General features: G+C 39.1%; 1 protein-coding gene across 1 annotated transcript; it reads right to left on the reverse strand.

Annotated features, from left to right (window-relative positions):
- Window positions 1-235: 235 nt before the first annotated feature.
- Window positions 236-1,342, reverse strand: LOC145803727 (uncharacterized). The gene is made up of 3 exons (XM_082897063.1): window positions 950-1,342; window positions 664-868; window positions 236-528 (listed from the first exon to the last, which is right to left on the reverse strand). Exons 1-3 carry the CDS (start codon window positions 1,340-1,342, stop codon window positions 236-238), a joined length of 891 nt encoding a protein of 296 aa, XP_082753189.1.
- Between the last annotated feature and the right edge of the window lie 15,747 nt (window positions 1,343-17,089).

The raw sequence follows: 17,089 nt of genomic DNA on the forward strand, positions 1-17,089 counted from the left end.
CGAGCAGCTTCCTTACGGTCTGGGGCGGCACACACTCGTCCCAAGTTCTACCCGGCCCAAGTTCTGGCGGCCCATCTCTGGGCGGATAGTCGATCATCTCGGCCCCATGCACAGTTGGGCTCTCAACCTGCTCGGCCGTTACCTCGGCCCAACTCCAGATCATAAATCACCCTCTCACATGCCACTCTTGGAGAGTATAACCTTGTCAGATTCAAAGACTAATTTAAACCCATTCTTAATCAACAATGACCCAGAAATCAAATTTTTTATGAATTTCTGGCACATGGAGTGCATTGTTAAGAGTGAGTTCTTTTCCCAAGGTCATTTTCAGCACGATCTTTCCTTGTCCTTCCACAATTGAAGTGGAGGAGTTTCCCATAAAAAGATGTTTCCCACTTTCCACCACTTTGTAGGTTGTAAACATCTTCTTATTTGCACAGATATGGCGGGTTGCTCCAGTATCTACCCACCACTCCTTGGGATTGCCCACCAAATTTGCTTCAGAGACTATTGCAGCAAGATTGATGTCTGCCACTCAATCGGAAAAATAAAAATCCTCGGCTATGTTGGCTTGTGTTGGCTTTTTGCTTGAACTCCCTCCGTCCTTGCGAACATGACAATCCTTAGTGCGATTCCCATCTTTGCCGCACACAAAACACTTGCCTTTGATCCTCTTGTTGAACCCATTGTTGATCCCTTTGATCTTACTAGTGGATCCTTGTTTGCCATCATGCTTTCTCTTCTTGTTATTGAACTTTGACCCTTGTCCATGTTCCACAACATTTGCTTTAGCCTGCATGACATGGTTTCCTGACTTCTTGTCGGAACCACGGTTATCCTCCTTAATCCTGAATCGCACTATCAGTTTCTCCAATTTCATTTCATTGCACTTATGCTTCAGATAATTCTTGAATTCTTTCCAGGATTGTGGCAATTTTTCAATGATTACCGCTACTTGGAAAGATTCACTAAGAACCATTCCTTCCGCATGTATGTCATGGAGAATTAGTTGGATATCTTGAACCTGGCTAATAACCATCTTGGAATCCATCATTTTTAAATCCAAAAAACGACTGACAACCAATTTCTTTGTACCGGAGTCCTCTGTCTTATACTTATGATCTAAAGATTCACACAGTTCTTTAGCAGTGCTTTTGACACTATACACATTATACAGTGTATTGTCCAATCCATTGAGGATATAATTCCGACATAGAATATCACCATGTTTCCATGCATTGACTGCAACAACCACTTGCCAATCAATTTCTCCCTCATTTAGTGTCTGCGCTTTTTCATGGGTGAAGCGAGCCAAATTTAATGTGGTAAGATAAAACATCATTTTTTGTTGTCATCTTTTAAAATCATTTTCATTGAATTTTTCTGGCTTCTCCCCATAATTTACTGGTACTATCGGAGTCACCACCGGCATAACAAGTGGAGGCTTTGAGTAATAACAGTCTCAGTACTGTTTATTTTAGTTGTCATAATTCTGACAAAATAATAATACACTAATCACAAAATTATACAAGAAAGAATTTACACACAAAATATACAGAATAAATATTTTGTAACAAAATTCCAATGATAAATAGTATATTGCTATTATCAAAGAAATTATTAAACAGTATATTACTACTATTTAAGAAATTAAACAGTATATGGCTACTATTTAATTTTCCGAAACAAAATATTCATCTGTCTAACACAAAAATAAATAAAATAGAAGTCTACTTTAAGATTGTTACACCCGGCAGCGTGTGTGTGTAAATTAAATGTGTAAATAAATAAACAACAAAATAAAATAATTCAGAAAATAATTATGTGAATTAAATTCCAAATTAAATACTTACAGAAATTAAAGTCGAGACTTGTGTTGGACACAATTTTTTAAAGTAGATTTCGTTCTTGCTCCAGTGCTTCGAGTTTTAACCGGCATCTACTTCCCAGGATGCAACGACTAACACTTAAATTTGCAGCACTACAAAATCAAGTCTGGTGAACCAAAACTCTGTTGTGACTCTTTCTCTTTCTTTTTAAAAATTAAATGCAGAACAGATATAGGAGCATAGGAGGACGAATAGAAGAAGAAACGGAAGAAGTTTGGAAAATTTTTGATGCCAAATGAATTGCTGAAAGTAGACTATTTATAGGAGAAATGATGGTTGTTCCGAACATGTGTCAACAGATAAGCAACTGTTCAGACAGATTCAACAGATAAAAAATATGTTTGGTTTGAAATCCAACAGGTATGAACATGTTTTGAACCCTTTGAACCTGTTCGGGTGGGTTTAAACTCATTAGGGATCTGTTTGAGTGAAGGAAAAATCCAGACCAATTTATTTTGAATTTTTGAAACAAAAAATAAAAATAAAAAAATAATTTACAAAGGTTTTTGGCCCAAAAAAATAAATATTTGGCCAGACAAGCCCAACCTAACCTTACACCACACACTCGCGCCCAATGCCAGCCCGCCCGACTGGACAGCCGGCAGTGGCGCACGCAATTGGTTTTTGTTTTGGGTCAAGCCCACTTTACCCATAGCATCACCCTTCCACAAACTTGGGTACCCTTTGGGGCCCATCCCAAGTATCCCAAGCTAAGGTATATAAACTCATTCAAAACCTTAAGCCTTTCCAATGTGGAACAATCATAAATATATAAGAAACTCACCTAAATTCATTTCCACTAACCCAACCCGAAAACGTGCATTGAATTCTCATTCATCCGGAATGGTTTTGAGCAACCAAATACTCGAATTTATTCACTACGAGACATTAAACTTGAACCCAATCAGTAACGTTCAAAACAACAATTGAGTCCTACCTTAATTAATGCTCAAAGTTAGCAAAAAATAAGGATTTTTTCAAAACCTCCAAAGCCATTTTCCAACACAACTTTTATTAGATCATAGTCAAGTTTGATTGTTTAGTCAAGTTTTAAAATAAAATAGTGAATATAATCACGAAATGGAAAACAAGAGATGCCTCACCTTCAATAATACAATGGAGGGTCTTTAATGGTGTTGTCAATGAAACGTTTTTAATGGGGTTTCCAATGGAATAAAGGTCTTCAATGAAGGACTGTGGTTTTCAATGGAGGACTGTGATCTTCACTTTGACTGTGCAACTTGACCGTGGTCTTTTTTGTTTGGAATGGAACTGTAGCCGTAGGTCTATAATTTTCAACAAGTGTGTGGAAGGAGAGTTGAGATAGTGCGTGTGTGTGTGTGTGCAATGATACGAGCAAAGGCTATAATTGAAACATTTAGTGTGTGGATTGAAAAAAATAATTAATAATCAAAGTAATAAATATGCGCATTGAGAAATAATATACGCTGAGATAAGTAAATATATGAAAATAGAATTTCCCGTTATTTTTAGATATTTGCTTTGGTGAAATTACCTAGATGTCCTTAAAGTTTGGATTGCATGAGAATAGAGGCATTCAATTTGATTTGATTTGTATGTCTACTCGACTTAGGAGGGACAAAGAGAATGTTTGCTTACATAGTGCCATTCCTAGCTACCTCTTACCCGAGCACTACATCCACCCCAAAAATAGCCTAGCCACCACCTACTCCTACAGCCACACTCTCCTGCTTATCTCGAGCTCGAACAACTCTTTCTACCTCTCCCTATCATATCCTTGCCAATTATGAAAATGAACGGCTAGAAGTAAGAGGTAGCGAGGAAGAGAAAGAGGGTAGAGGGGCTGTCGAAGAAATATGAGAATGCTAAAGGATCAGTTGGTGGGAGTGGGGATCCAAAGATAAAGGGGATATAGTTCAAAGGAAAAGAGATTGAGAGTGATTTAGGTAGTCAAGTTCATATACATTTGGTAGATATTATTAATAGCACTTTATCACAAATGTGTCATGTTAATATGCTATTAGGCTATCTTAAATAAAAAATAGAATGACAAATTTTTTTATTTTTATACAATTCGTTACACATCTTTAATATATATTTTTTTTCAATTTTGTACACACTTTATTAGCAATATTGTTAATAGTTTTTTTTTTTTTTTTTTTGAAATAGAAGAAATTTTCATTAAAATCAGCAAAATGGCACTTACATAATGAGTCCATCGAACAAAATGAACTTACACCATACAAAGTAAAAATCAATAAAGAAAACCCAGTAAAAAAACTTTGAAAATATCTAGACGCAAAGCTCGCATTGCAAATCAGACGCTGATCATAAGAGTTCGATAATAGAGTATGTCTAGCATAAAAACATAGATTTCAACCACAGAGGGTAAGCCACAATCAAGTACCGATGGACTTATCACACAACCAAACATCAAACAAAAAACAATAGGGAAAAAAAAAGAAAAGAAAACCCAGACCTTAATCCCTAGCCAAGGTAGCGGTTGTCACGACCCAAACCCGGTACTCGGAGGTTTGGCGTCGCGACAAAACAGTAACAGAGGTCATAACAAAATAATTGTGTAACAAAGTAAAATAAAAGAATATCCAAATCTTAATTTAATTATTACAAAAACATATACACTAGAGTTTCTATTTATTTACATTGCCAAAGTTGAACTATGACTACAAAGTGCCTAGTGCCTACCCCATGCACTGGTCCTAACACGTCACCTAAAAGTGGTTAACAATTACAAACACATGGTAGAGTGAAAAATATTATACTGAGAGTATAAGGGTATAAAAATCACCATGGATAATTATTTGGGCTAAACAAAGATTTGCTCGATAATAGAAATACATAAATCATTAAAATAGCAAAGGTATAGTGCAAAAATCATAGAAACAAATAATCATAACCATGTGTAGCACGCCCGCGAGGGACCCCGCTACAGTTCGGACTCGATTTGTGTCACGGTTCTTAATCTGAACCAAAGAGTCCAAATCTGGCAAATCGTTTTGAGAAAACAGATTTTTAGAAAAGAAGTGCCAAACATGGACTGCTTTGCCAGATATAGAGTCGCCACCTAAATATTTTTTTAAGGGGGAATTTAGGAAACCCTGACTCGGTGCCAAAGGCCACGTGTCCGTCATCACCAAAGTTGCCTCGGCTCGGGAGCTAGGGTACAATTGGGGAAGGTCAGCTATGAGCACCCCCTCTCGCCCGATCCGAAAATCGGCCTCTACTAACCGTGATATCCGTTTTTGAAAACGTTATGTGTTCTTTTTCCATTTATTAGCCTAGAATTGCTATGTTATGCGTACAACAAATAAGTATAGACTAGATCGTCTAATTTGGAACAAAGCATTGCATATCCGTTTGTTTCGAAAAACGTTTTGAGGTTTGCTACTCGCAAGTAGGCTAAAATACGGATTTCGACGAGTTGTTCCAACTCAAACAATCCAACCTTCACCCACAGGCATTCATGCAGTTTATAACACATAAGCATCTAGCCACATGGTAAGCATGCTATGCAAGATGCTAAAGCATAAAAGCTTACATCGTACTCCGTGCCAAAACAAAGAACTCGTTAGCAATCAATGCATGATCCAAGTCCATGTTTAATTGTCTAATGCAACGCATACGGAATGTCACTAGAGTAGGCTCGGCTAGTCTATGAGTGACATGTGAAAATGCACAAGTAGCATGTATTCAAGTTAGATTTGAAATACTAATGCAGTTAGCATGATGCGCCGAGCCCGGTGCATGCAATACCGATGAATGATGCACGCATGCATAGCATAAGGTATGCTAAATTAAACATGACCTATTACTAACCATCAAAGCAGGTAAGTAAAAGGGAGAAAGAAGTGGGGGTTGGAAGACATGGTGGGGGTTGGAAGACATGCACACACTCACCCACACTTATTACAAATTCGCCCTCGCTCGGAGGGCCCAAAAGAATAATACAATTCGGATAATGAATTAACTATCCTAGCTAATTGATTATTACAGACCAACTAAATTAATTAAACAAATTAATTAATTTAAGAAATCAAGAAAAAAAGGGCCTCGGGAAGAGGGCTCAATGCACGCGTGCTCGGGTCTTGCTCGGAAGTCCACTGCCATGCGTAGGCTGCCTTTGTTTTCCCTGCTCTGCCCCTCTGAAAACTGCCAAAGTCTCAAAATTGCTTCCCTGGACATTAGGAGACACCACCGGCTGAGGAGAATCATCATTGGTTGTGATTTGGTGTCGATCGGCCAAAAATGAATCCATCGGCCACAGATTTGTTGCCGGTCGACACTCTGTGCAGTCGATCGGCAAAAAGTTCCTACAGAATCTGTTTGACAGCAGCAGAGGACAAGGCACAGCATGGCAATGCAATTCAAGCAATGTATGCACCAACCATATTCCTTATCATGTTTATGACTCAAAGGGACATGGTCCTTGGTTCTCGGACCACCAATTGCGCATTTCCACGCATGATGGCCCAAAGCATCAAGTGTGCATTTCAATTTCAAATGAGATGCAATGCACATAAACAAGCAGAGGGGCTCAACCTCTATCATGCTCAACTCAAGAGGTATAGCATGCATGTTAATGCAATGCAATCCTAAGCATGTGAGCCTAAGTGTACAATATGGGCATGCGAGCAAGTAATGCAAACAAGCATACAAGGCATGTGACAACTATGCTAGTTACTCAAGCATGCAACATGCTAGGCAATTCCAACTAAGAGAAATGCATGCCAAATGCAAAGTCACTTGAACATGCCACAACACGTGATAGGCCAAGCATGCAATCAACACACAAGGTAAACATGTCACAACATGCAAGAATGGACTTAGACTAATTTAGGCAGCCTTCAAACTAACCTAAAACAGTGGCCAAAATGCTATGGAATGAAGGGCAAATACACATACAAACATGCATGCAAACATGGTCCAACACTTAAGCACAAAGTAGCAACTTTTAAACACATTAAAAAAGACTATTATGGGCAAATGGCAAGCACATTAAACTTTGAAAAATACATGAGGGATGATGCCAAGTCAATCTATCAATGCAAGCAAGGCATGCAATTATGTTCAAAACTCAAGGCAAGCCAAAGGGCTTAAACCATAGCTATATGAAGCAAGTCCCAAAGGGTCGAGGGGACTCAAAACAGTCCCAATGTAGGTCGAGGCAAGGCCCAAAACACACTTAGATGACATCTAAATGGTCTACACAAGGAAGCATACACAAAGGTCGAAACATGGGGCATTAAACACCAACCTTTTAAAGCATTAAAGAGGCATCAAATGCAAGCATACAAGCATAGAGAAAGGACTGAAATATCATAACTAATGGTGCCAAACCACTGAAATAATGCAAATAGAGCATGGTAGAGGAGCCAATACTCAAAGCATACAAGCTAGATTGCATGGTAGCTATACAAAGCAAGTCACGGATGACCCAAACAACCAAAATTAGACCTAAATCATGCCAAAATACGCATAAAAGCTTCACAAAGCTAAGCCAAAATCATGTTAGAAACAAGTCTCAAAGCACAAAGCATGTTAAGGCAATTTCATGGCATTACAAGACAAGTATGCTAAGCATGCATGGTGTGTCTAAACCAACTTAAAACAATGTTATTTCATGGCAAAATAAGCATAAATAACAGCTAAAGCATGGTCAACAAGAGCCTAGGCTAGGTTCTCCCTCAAGAGGCAAAAAGTGCCCTTTTAAAGGACAACAAGGAGAGGGGGTGGCCCTCTCCTTCTTGGGACCTCAAGGCACCATCCTCACCTCTGAAATCCCTCAAGATTTCAGTGGTGAGGAGGCCCAAACACCAAGGTCTTGGAGCTCACCCAAAATGGCACAAAATGGAGCCTTACAAGGCTTAAGAGGGGTCAAACAACCCCAAAGCTTGAAACAACCTTAAACAACTATTTAGAGGACCTAAAAACAGAACTTTTTTATGTTGTACACAAAGCTCAAATACAGTTGCAAGGTAAGTTAAAAGGCTATGCAAGAAAGGGGTAAAAAGGGGGAAAGTTGTTACCCTTGAAGACTTCCTTCACAAATAAAGCTCCAGCAGCTTCTTTAGCTTCAAACCAGCTCCAAGAACTCCAAGAACACTCCTTTGGCCCTCAATAACCAAGAACAGGTGTAATGGTGGGTGTTTGTGTGCAAAAGTAAGACCAAACACACACTAAACTAACAAGAGAGGGAAATATAGAGATGGAATAGATACAAATTCCTAACCCTAATGTCAAAGCTCTCTAAAAATGTTGTCTAACCCTAATGCCAAGAGAGGAGCCCTCTTCTTATAGGCAACTCCCTCTTGTAAGGCTTCCAAAACAAGCCATCCAAGAGGGAAATCCCTCCATACACGTGTATAGAGGGGAATAGAGTGGGTGCTAGCTATCACAGCTGGCACAAACGTGTATGGAGGGGAATAGAGTGGGTGCTAGCTATCACAGCTGGCACAAAATATCTACTAAAAGTAGATGAACAGTGATCGGCCATTCAAAATTGTCATTTTGGCAAAATAAATGGCTGACCGGCAACAAATAGTGCCGACCGGCAATATACATTGCCGATGGCATAAAATCACTGGCCGGTGGTCTCAAGCCATGGCCGGTGATGTGTGGGGATGCCTCACAAGGCATTCCCTGCCCCTCCAAGGCAAAACACAAGTGTTTGGTGCAAAACCAGACACAACATAGTCGAGTCGAGAGATCTTGAGGCAAGGTGCGCAACCGAGACCTCCGGGAACTCAAGACGAACACAAACAAGGGTAATCACCAAGTGTTCCAATGGTGACGTCCAAGTCTTGAGGACGGTCAAAAATGGGGTGTCTACACCATGGCACGAAACAGAAGAGATGTATAGACTCAAGAGGTGGCTCGTACGAATTCTAAAGGTGGCTCCCACAATTTTGTAGCACTTAGCTCCGCACTTCACTTTGCTCCACACCAAACATCAGAGGATCAATGGATCCATGACAACAGAAAGTCACTTAAAGTGACAACAAAATAGAACTGTTGGCTTTTTTGGCTTTCAAATGTTAATATTGTAATTTTAAGCGTGCCAGCAAGGATCAATCAGTCCTTACAGAAGATTAATTGATAACCAATTATCAGACAATTGTGTTTTTAGTTCTTTCAGCCTCAATGAAGAGGACTTTTACTTTTGGCTTGTTTAGGAGAATATAGTAAACAACAATTAAGTGAAGAAAATCGTAGAATTTCATTAAGTAAAAATGAAGAAACTTACAATGATCTGACCCAGCCTCGTAGAGGTTTACATCAACAAACTATTCGAAACTACTCCTATGAATGAAATGCAATACAGGAATTTGAAGTACAGAAATATAAAGAATTGTAAAAACTAGAAAGGAAAATAAAGTAGACAAAAGTGGTTTTTTAATCTGAGTCTGGATCCTCCTTTCTGGGGCCTTCTCTGCTATGTATACTTCTCAATGATAACCGTCGAAGTGGACTTCTAACCGTCGAAATGTCCCTCCATGATTATTGATCATGCTTTCTCACAGTCAGCCCCACTACGCCATATTTGCAGTTAGGCTTTCCTCCTGATTTTGAATTTGAACCTTGTGAATAACCGTTAGGCCACATCACCTTATATCCTTTAATTATTCCAGTGCTACGCAGACCCATTATTACCAGTATGGGTTGACACGTGTCTAACTATGGTTGGCAACTTATATTACCTCCCCAAATTGCTCTTTTCATGCCACGTGTCAATTTACAATTGGCTTATACAAATTATACAACCAACATTACCCTCTGCACTAATATACCCAATTCTTGGTGATATTAGTAGATCGAAGCACTTTACCCACGTCCCAGGATGTGCATGGGTTTTGCACCTTCTTAGAACTGTAACCGACTGCATTAAATTCTTTTCTATTCCTTGAACATTTCCCACTATCTGAGCATTCGAAAAGAATAATACAGCTCGCATGGCCAAACAAACCTTCTTTAACATAGATCAAGCATACGAGGAGTTGTTAGAATGATGTTCGCCCTCGAAAGAATTTTCATGCATTTATTAGCTACACCTATCCATCTCCATATATTCAAGTCATGGAAGCTTTTGCAAACTATCGACCTTTGGATTACGAACCTATTGTTCATAATTCTTTAGCCCAAAACTTTGCAAACATGAATGTTGGAAGCTCTTCTTTTTACCCAAAACCTTCTGCGTAGGATGAGGCTGCGGCTTCTTCTTCTTCTCCTACGGCTTCTGGCTGGGGAAACTGGCCAGAACCTGAGGAATCCAAGCTGAGAGAGCGAATTAATCATCGATTCGTCGAATTTGCTAATCCTTTATATTTCCCTCATTTCGCTCGGAGCTCGATGGTTTACCCGTATGTATCCATCGATCGCCGATGCAGTTTGGAAAATAACTTACTTATAGCATGGTACACATCCTCCATGCCTACGAAGATAGTGCAAGCCACTCATCATTCAAAGGAAGCACAAGGATACAATCCGTCATTCTTAGCCCAGAGGGTGAAATTTTGCTCTTCTGACTGGCTTAAATGTGTAAACAACCCCGAGTTCCCTTCTTCTTTTGAAATGGATCCTCCTGTGCCTCCTCTTCCTTAAAACCCTCACTGGATGGAAGAACTGAGACTTACTCTCTTTAAGAATCAGTTTCTTCCTTCCTATGAACCACTAGCTCCCCCCACTATATATGAGCGATATCATGCTAAGCTTTTACTTGTGGCCTTTTCTCACTTGCCCTTCAATGTTCTTGAGGGTAATGTTCCTCTTAAGAACTTTCGATGGGCTTGTGACATTATGACCCAAGGTCATATCCCCAACGCCATTGCCTAAGCAGAGCTTCAGATGTTTTTAGATCAACTCCCACTGCTTCTTCATTGGCACCAAACTTCTTTGGCTACCACTCAATCTTTGAACAAAATCTCAGCCCGTCAAATTCACACCCAGTATGAAGCAGAGAACCTTATCGATGAGTATAATGATTTCAAGAATAAAGACTCCGCATACTGGGATGACTTGGATATGGATGACATGGAACAAGGATTGAAGGAAACAGAGTTCGAAATAAAAGCCGAACAATTTTTTTATCAAATAAAAGCATATCAGCTTCAGCAACCTAGCTTGGAGAGGATAGAAGATAGAATAAAAAAGGAATAGAAATTCATTTACCACAGTTGGAACAAATTCCATGACCTTGTCATTTTCTCTATTCCTTATTTTTATGAAATTGAATATGTAGCCAAAAAGGCTTTCTGATGTAATTACTTTCATCTTAATAAAGCTAAGTTTTCCTTTCTTTATTCGGCATGGTCTGATTTTATTCTATTTGTCCAAAACAAACAAAATCAGAGCTTTGAATTCACCAATTTTGTCCTTCAAAACCTGATTTGAACATATCCAATGAAATACTGGAGACCTAATTTGAACTTCCCCAACATATGGAGTGTAATTGAAAACCTTTGCCTTAGGTTTTTTTCTTTCCAATCATATAGTTAACACAATCAACAATTTCGAATCAACTATTTTTGCTTCGAATAAATAGTCTACATTTTCCAAAGTATGAAAACTTCCCTTAAGGATTGCACTATTTTATTCTAAAAGAGTGAGTCACTTTGTGTCCTTCACTGCTTAACCAAATATTGGTTTTATATCACTTCGAAGTCTAAAACAAACAAATTCTAACTGCAAAGTATTTCAAATTTTACTTCGAAGGATTTTACTTTTAACAAGAAACCTAAAAGCAGGTCTTTAATCCTCTTGAAGAAAATAAATACCTGAGCACTCTTATACTCTTAGGTGTGAAAGGTGCTTCGAAGTCAACTTCCTACGTTTGAAGCTCTAGTTGGATGTTTATCACCTGATTTTGGAGCCAAAGCTTGGCTTCGAAGCCAAATATTTGATTTCAAAGCCAATATAAATATTTGAGATACGTTTCCCTCCCAAATTATCAACATTGAGAGAAACTTTTCACATCCGTACCTTCAGTACTTTTTTATGAACTCCACCCATTTAAAACGATTGGGTATTTTCGAAACAGAAAGGTTTAAAAACCCTTTTATTTCGTGCTAGTAATGCACTTGCTCGCCCAACACACAAACCCTTCATCTTTATTGACTTCTCCTTTTCTTTACCCTTTTTCTTAACTTCGTCTTCTGGAAACTCCTGTCAATGGCTTCTTCCTTCTTGAAGATACCAGTTGTGGAGCATGTGAGTCTATCCGTAGCCTTAAAAAGGATCATTGCTGAAGAGTGTAAGAAATACAAGGCTGGTGAGAAAAGTGCTATTGATGGGTGCATCTTCATTCCCCGTCGCTATGAACAACAAGAATATGTTCTTGGGCCTATTTTTAAAGAGGTCCCCACTGAGCTTCCAGCTCTGTATCCACATCTGGAGGATCATTGCCTCCTTTATGAAAGCGGTCTTGATTGGGAAAGTTGAAGGATGAACTGACCCCATCGCTGTTGGCCCACAGTAAGGCCAGACTGGGAGGAATGGTATGATCGGGTCGTCCCTGCTAGAACTTTGGATCTTCAGGAGCTTTGCCTCTTCGACGCCCTTCAATTGTCCAGGTTCACCATTTCAGAAGACCCATTTTTAATACCTGCTGCTCTTTGTTTTTGGAATTCTGCTTCCAATTTCTTCTAATTTAGATGTGGGATGATGACTCATACTATCCTTGACATCTGTCATCTGTTAGGATTATCTCCTATTGGTACTCCCATTGGTCCAGACTATCCTAACCTCAAAACCCCTTTTTCTCTCCCCCCTCTAAACTCATCCTATAGTGACTTTGTTAAGGTTGAGAACAAAAGAGAAGGCCTTGTGACTGATAGAGAATTCTTTTCTTTTTTATTGTACTGGCTTTGCAAATTCCTCTTATGTACTTCTTCTTAGAGGATCATGCCTGAGTGTGCCCCTCTTGCCAAGGCCTTTGTTTTGCATAAAAAGGTGGCCTTAGCTCCATATGTTTTGGGTCATGTCTATAGAGCTTGTTCCCTCTTTTGTGAAAAACTCATGGATGCCAATCAAGGAGGTCCATTTTGAATACTTCAACTCTGGCTTTTTGCATACTTTACTGATTTGCAGTCTAAATGTTTAAAGTTTTTAATGCCAAATCCTACCACTCATGGTATGAATTTAGCCAATGTTTCACTTTATACTTTCAACTTCGCCTTCTACTTTTCTTTCTTTCACCAACTCCCAGCTTCTCTTTCTTCTCACACCTTCTGCCCCTTTTAAGCTACCAATATTGGCCTAGCCTGGTTGAGAACCTTTTTGAGTGATAGGTCATGCTCTAGGCCTCAGCACAAAAACATGTGGGCTTCTATTTTGATCCCAAGGGAACTATTCATTGGTACTATAAACCCCAGAGCTTATAAGTGCATCTCTGAGCCCTATTGCCCTGCCCAATTTGCTAGGCAATTTGGACTCTTACAGGGGGTCCCTATCCCTATCTGCAATCAGTCCAATTTAAACCTTGCCAACAGAGATTTGAAGGTTCCAAGATCCAGATTAGAAGAAACAACTTCCAAATTTATCCAAGATCTAGTTGATTTTGAGTACCTACCATTCATACCTCAAAGCAATACACTGAAAAAGTACCAAAACTGGTGGATGGCCAATATGGAGATGCACTTGGCCATTTCTCCTCAAGATCTATTAATGGTACTAGACGTGCCTCAAGCCAAGTCTAAAGGGACTGGAGTTGTTACTTCCTCCACTACTCGTGCTACCCTAGTTCATACCCCTGCTACTACAAAGTCTGCTCCTACTGCCTCACCTCTTACTAGAGTTACTCGAGCTGCTTCGAAAAAAAGTATGCACTGTTGCTTCTTTTCTTTTCTCCTTTTTTATGATACTTTTGCCTTTTACTTATAGTTCATTCTTTGGTGCAGGTGGCGTAGGCGCCTCACAGGGAGACTCTCCTAAAAGAGCTAAAGCTTTAAATCTCCTCAAGAGCAAACAGAAGCAACAAAAGAAAAGAAAGCTCTTGCTTGATCCTGAAGAAGAGATACTTGAGGATCACGTAGAAGAAGAGGAAGCAAAAAAAAAAGCAAGAGAGACCATTAAAAAGAAAGAAGAAAATGACAGTCTCTCTCTCTGATTTCACTAGGGACCCCACTCATGAAGCATCTGTTAAAGCAATGAAAGCAGAACACTCTCAAGAAATCTTTGTGTTCCAAAAGGCTGAGAAGATGAGACAACAACAAATGCTTAGGGATGAAGGTGTTGCTGCTAATGCACTCTAAAAAAAAATTGTAAGGAGACAACAAACTACTGAACATTATACCCTTCGCAGTTCTCCCACCATTGCTACCACTTTTGAAACTAGTAATTTCCTTTTGTGCATCTAATTTCCTTTCTCAAGTTTTGATACTGAAACTTAACATTGTTTTGTATTTCTTCTTTTGCAGCAATAACTATTCTACCTAAGATTTCTTCAATTTCATCTGAAGTTGAAAGACTGTTAGAAGCACCCTCAAAAAGGAACAAAAAGATTGGCACTAAAGTGCCTCAAAGTGTAGAGCCTATTCAGGCAATATTCCCACTCTCTGGTTCTACATTTTTCACATCTTTTGTGAGGCAAAACATTCCTATATCCTTATCCTTCGGCTTGACTCCATACCTTCCTCTCATATCCCTTAAATCAACCATATTTATTCTCCCTACAATCCTTGTTGCTCCTCCCCCTCCTGAAGAGATCCCAGTTATTACTTTATCTCCAGTGATAACTGGTTCTCTCAGAGAAGATACCGGTAGCTCACCAGTTCTTTGTCCACTATCCCTATCCAGCTCCAGTCCCTCTTCTCTTGACCTACTGGTAGCCAAGACTATGGAAACTGCTAAGGACACTTCATCCTCCTCTCTTATCCCTATGCAACCTTCTCTTCCATCTACTAGATCCCTTTCTGCACCCACCATGTCAATGGAAGAGGTGGACATTTTCAAAGCTAGACTAGCTAGCCTTTTTGGCATGCCTTCTACTATTCCAACAACCAATAATGAAACTAAGCCATTGGTTCTAGCTGATTCTCTCTTCAAAATTTTTGAGAGCTCTTCCAACATTGGTAAGGCTTCCTCACCTTCACTGGATTTGGGTAGCTGTTTGGAGTTGCTGACATCGTTCTCAAGGATCTCCTTCGAAGCCTTGCAAAGACCTATTATCAAGAATGGTTTCCTCTAGTGCTGCAAGGTTATTGAGCAATCCAGCATGGTTATTTCAAGTCATTTATCTCAAGCAACAGCTACCATTGACTTTTATATCAACATTTGCCATGTTGCCAAAGCTGCAGAGGAGAAATTGTTGAGAGACCAGAAATTTGTTTCCCAGATACATGCTGATGTGTCTGAATTGAAAGAACAACATTCCACTTTCTACCAATTTCAAGCCCAACTTTTGGAGAAGAAAGCTCAAGTAGAAGAAGAGTTATCAACAGTTAACTTGGCTTTGGATCGAACTGCCACCAAGTTGCAAATCACCAACCAAGGACTGGCTGATCAAAAGCAAGAGATGAGTATAGCCATCCAATTGTTCCCATCTCTTAAGAGTAAAGAATCAATTGTAAAAGAACAATTGAAACATTGTACTGACTTTTGGGCCAATCTATGGCTGCATATATTTAATTCCTTATGAAATGAATTCTTTATTTATCATTTGAGTGTTTTCATGCTTCTCTTGTTTAATACTTACTATACTCCTTGTGTTTCCCACACAGTTGGGTAATAAAGCTTCAAATACATGCCATTAATTTTCTTAGGGTGTACATACCCATTCATATTTCTCAAATGATATGCTTCCCAAGGCAAGACTCTATGAACTTGATATGGTCCTTCCCAATTAGGTGACCATTTGCCAAACTTATGGCTTTTAATTCCTGTTGGGAGTATTGTCTTTCATACCAAATCACCTTCATCAAAGCTAATATGCTTGACTTTCTTATTATAATTTTTGGTTGCTTTCTTCTTTTGGAAAAGAATGCTATTTAATGCCAAAATTCTAGCTTCATCCACATTCTTTAATTGCAAGAACATACTTTGATGGTACTGCTCAGGAACTAACTGATCCTGGCATCTCACTCTCAAGGACTTGATGTTAATTTCTACAGGTAACACTGCATCATGCCCATATACTAAAGCATAAGGAGTAACTCTTGTACTTGATCTTTGAGAACTCCTATAAGCCCATAATACATCCAACAGTAAGTTATGCCAATCCCTAGGATTATCTTCCACAACTCTCTGTATTCCTTTTTTCAAAGGCTTATTGGATGATTCTGCCTAACCATTTGCTTGTGCATAATAAGGGGTAGAATTAACGAGGCTAATTCCAAACTCTGTCACAAAAGACTTTACCATATTCCCATCAAATACAGTCCCATTATCCACAGTTATGGTCTGTGGGATGCCAAACCTGTGGATTAGATCTTTAATGAATACAATAACTTCAGTTTGGTTTACAGCCTTATATGGTTTAGTTTCGACCCACTTAGTGAAGTAATATGTGGCCACTAAGTTGAAACAATGATGCTTCAGAGAGGGTGGATGTATTTTCCCTATCATATCCATAGCTCATCCTCTAAATGGCCAAGGCTTCACAACTGCATGCAAATTAGTTATTAGTACATGTCTTACTGTGCCATGTTTTTGGCATGCTTAGCAACCTTTAGCATACTCTATATAATCTTTAAGGATGGTTGGCCAATAGTAGGAATGTCTTCAAAGCAGCCATCTCATCTTCACTCCAGACTGATGAGCACCACAGATGCCTTCATGAACTTCAGTCATGGCTGTCAATACATCTTTTGGCCCTAAACATTCCAATAACAACCCATCTGCTCCCCTTTTGTGAAGAGCATTATCATACACTATGTATTGCCTAGACTATAATTTGATCTTTCTGCCGGCTTTCGAAGATGGGCCAGTTAGGTACTGCATCATTGGATATCTTCAATCTTGGTCTTGTAAGTCATTATAATTGACTTCTAGCACCACATTCCTTTTAGTTAAGGGTGATATTACCTTTTGATATGTTGCTTGACTTATGTTCATTTGAATGTCATCCCTTCTCTTGAAATTCGAAACTTTTTTAGTCACATCATTAGCTTTGTTATTCATGAATCTTGGGATATAAGTCACATTTGCTATCTGAAACTGAGATAACAAATGTAATGCAACGACATAGTATGGCAACATACTTGCAC

Source organism: Camellia sinensis, chromosome 12 (genome assembly GCF_055761805.1).
Source record: "Camellia sinensis isolate YWXY chromosome 12, ASM5576180v1, whole genome shotgun sequence".
Lineage (NCBI taxonomy): Eukaryota > Viridiplantae > Streptophyta > Magnoliopsida > Ericales > Theaceae > Camellia > Camellia sinensis.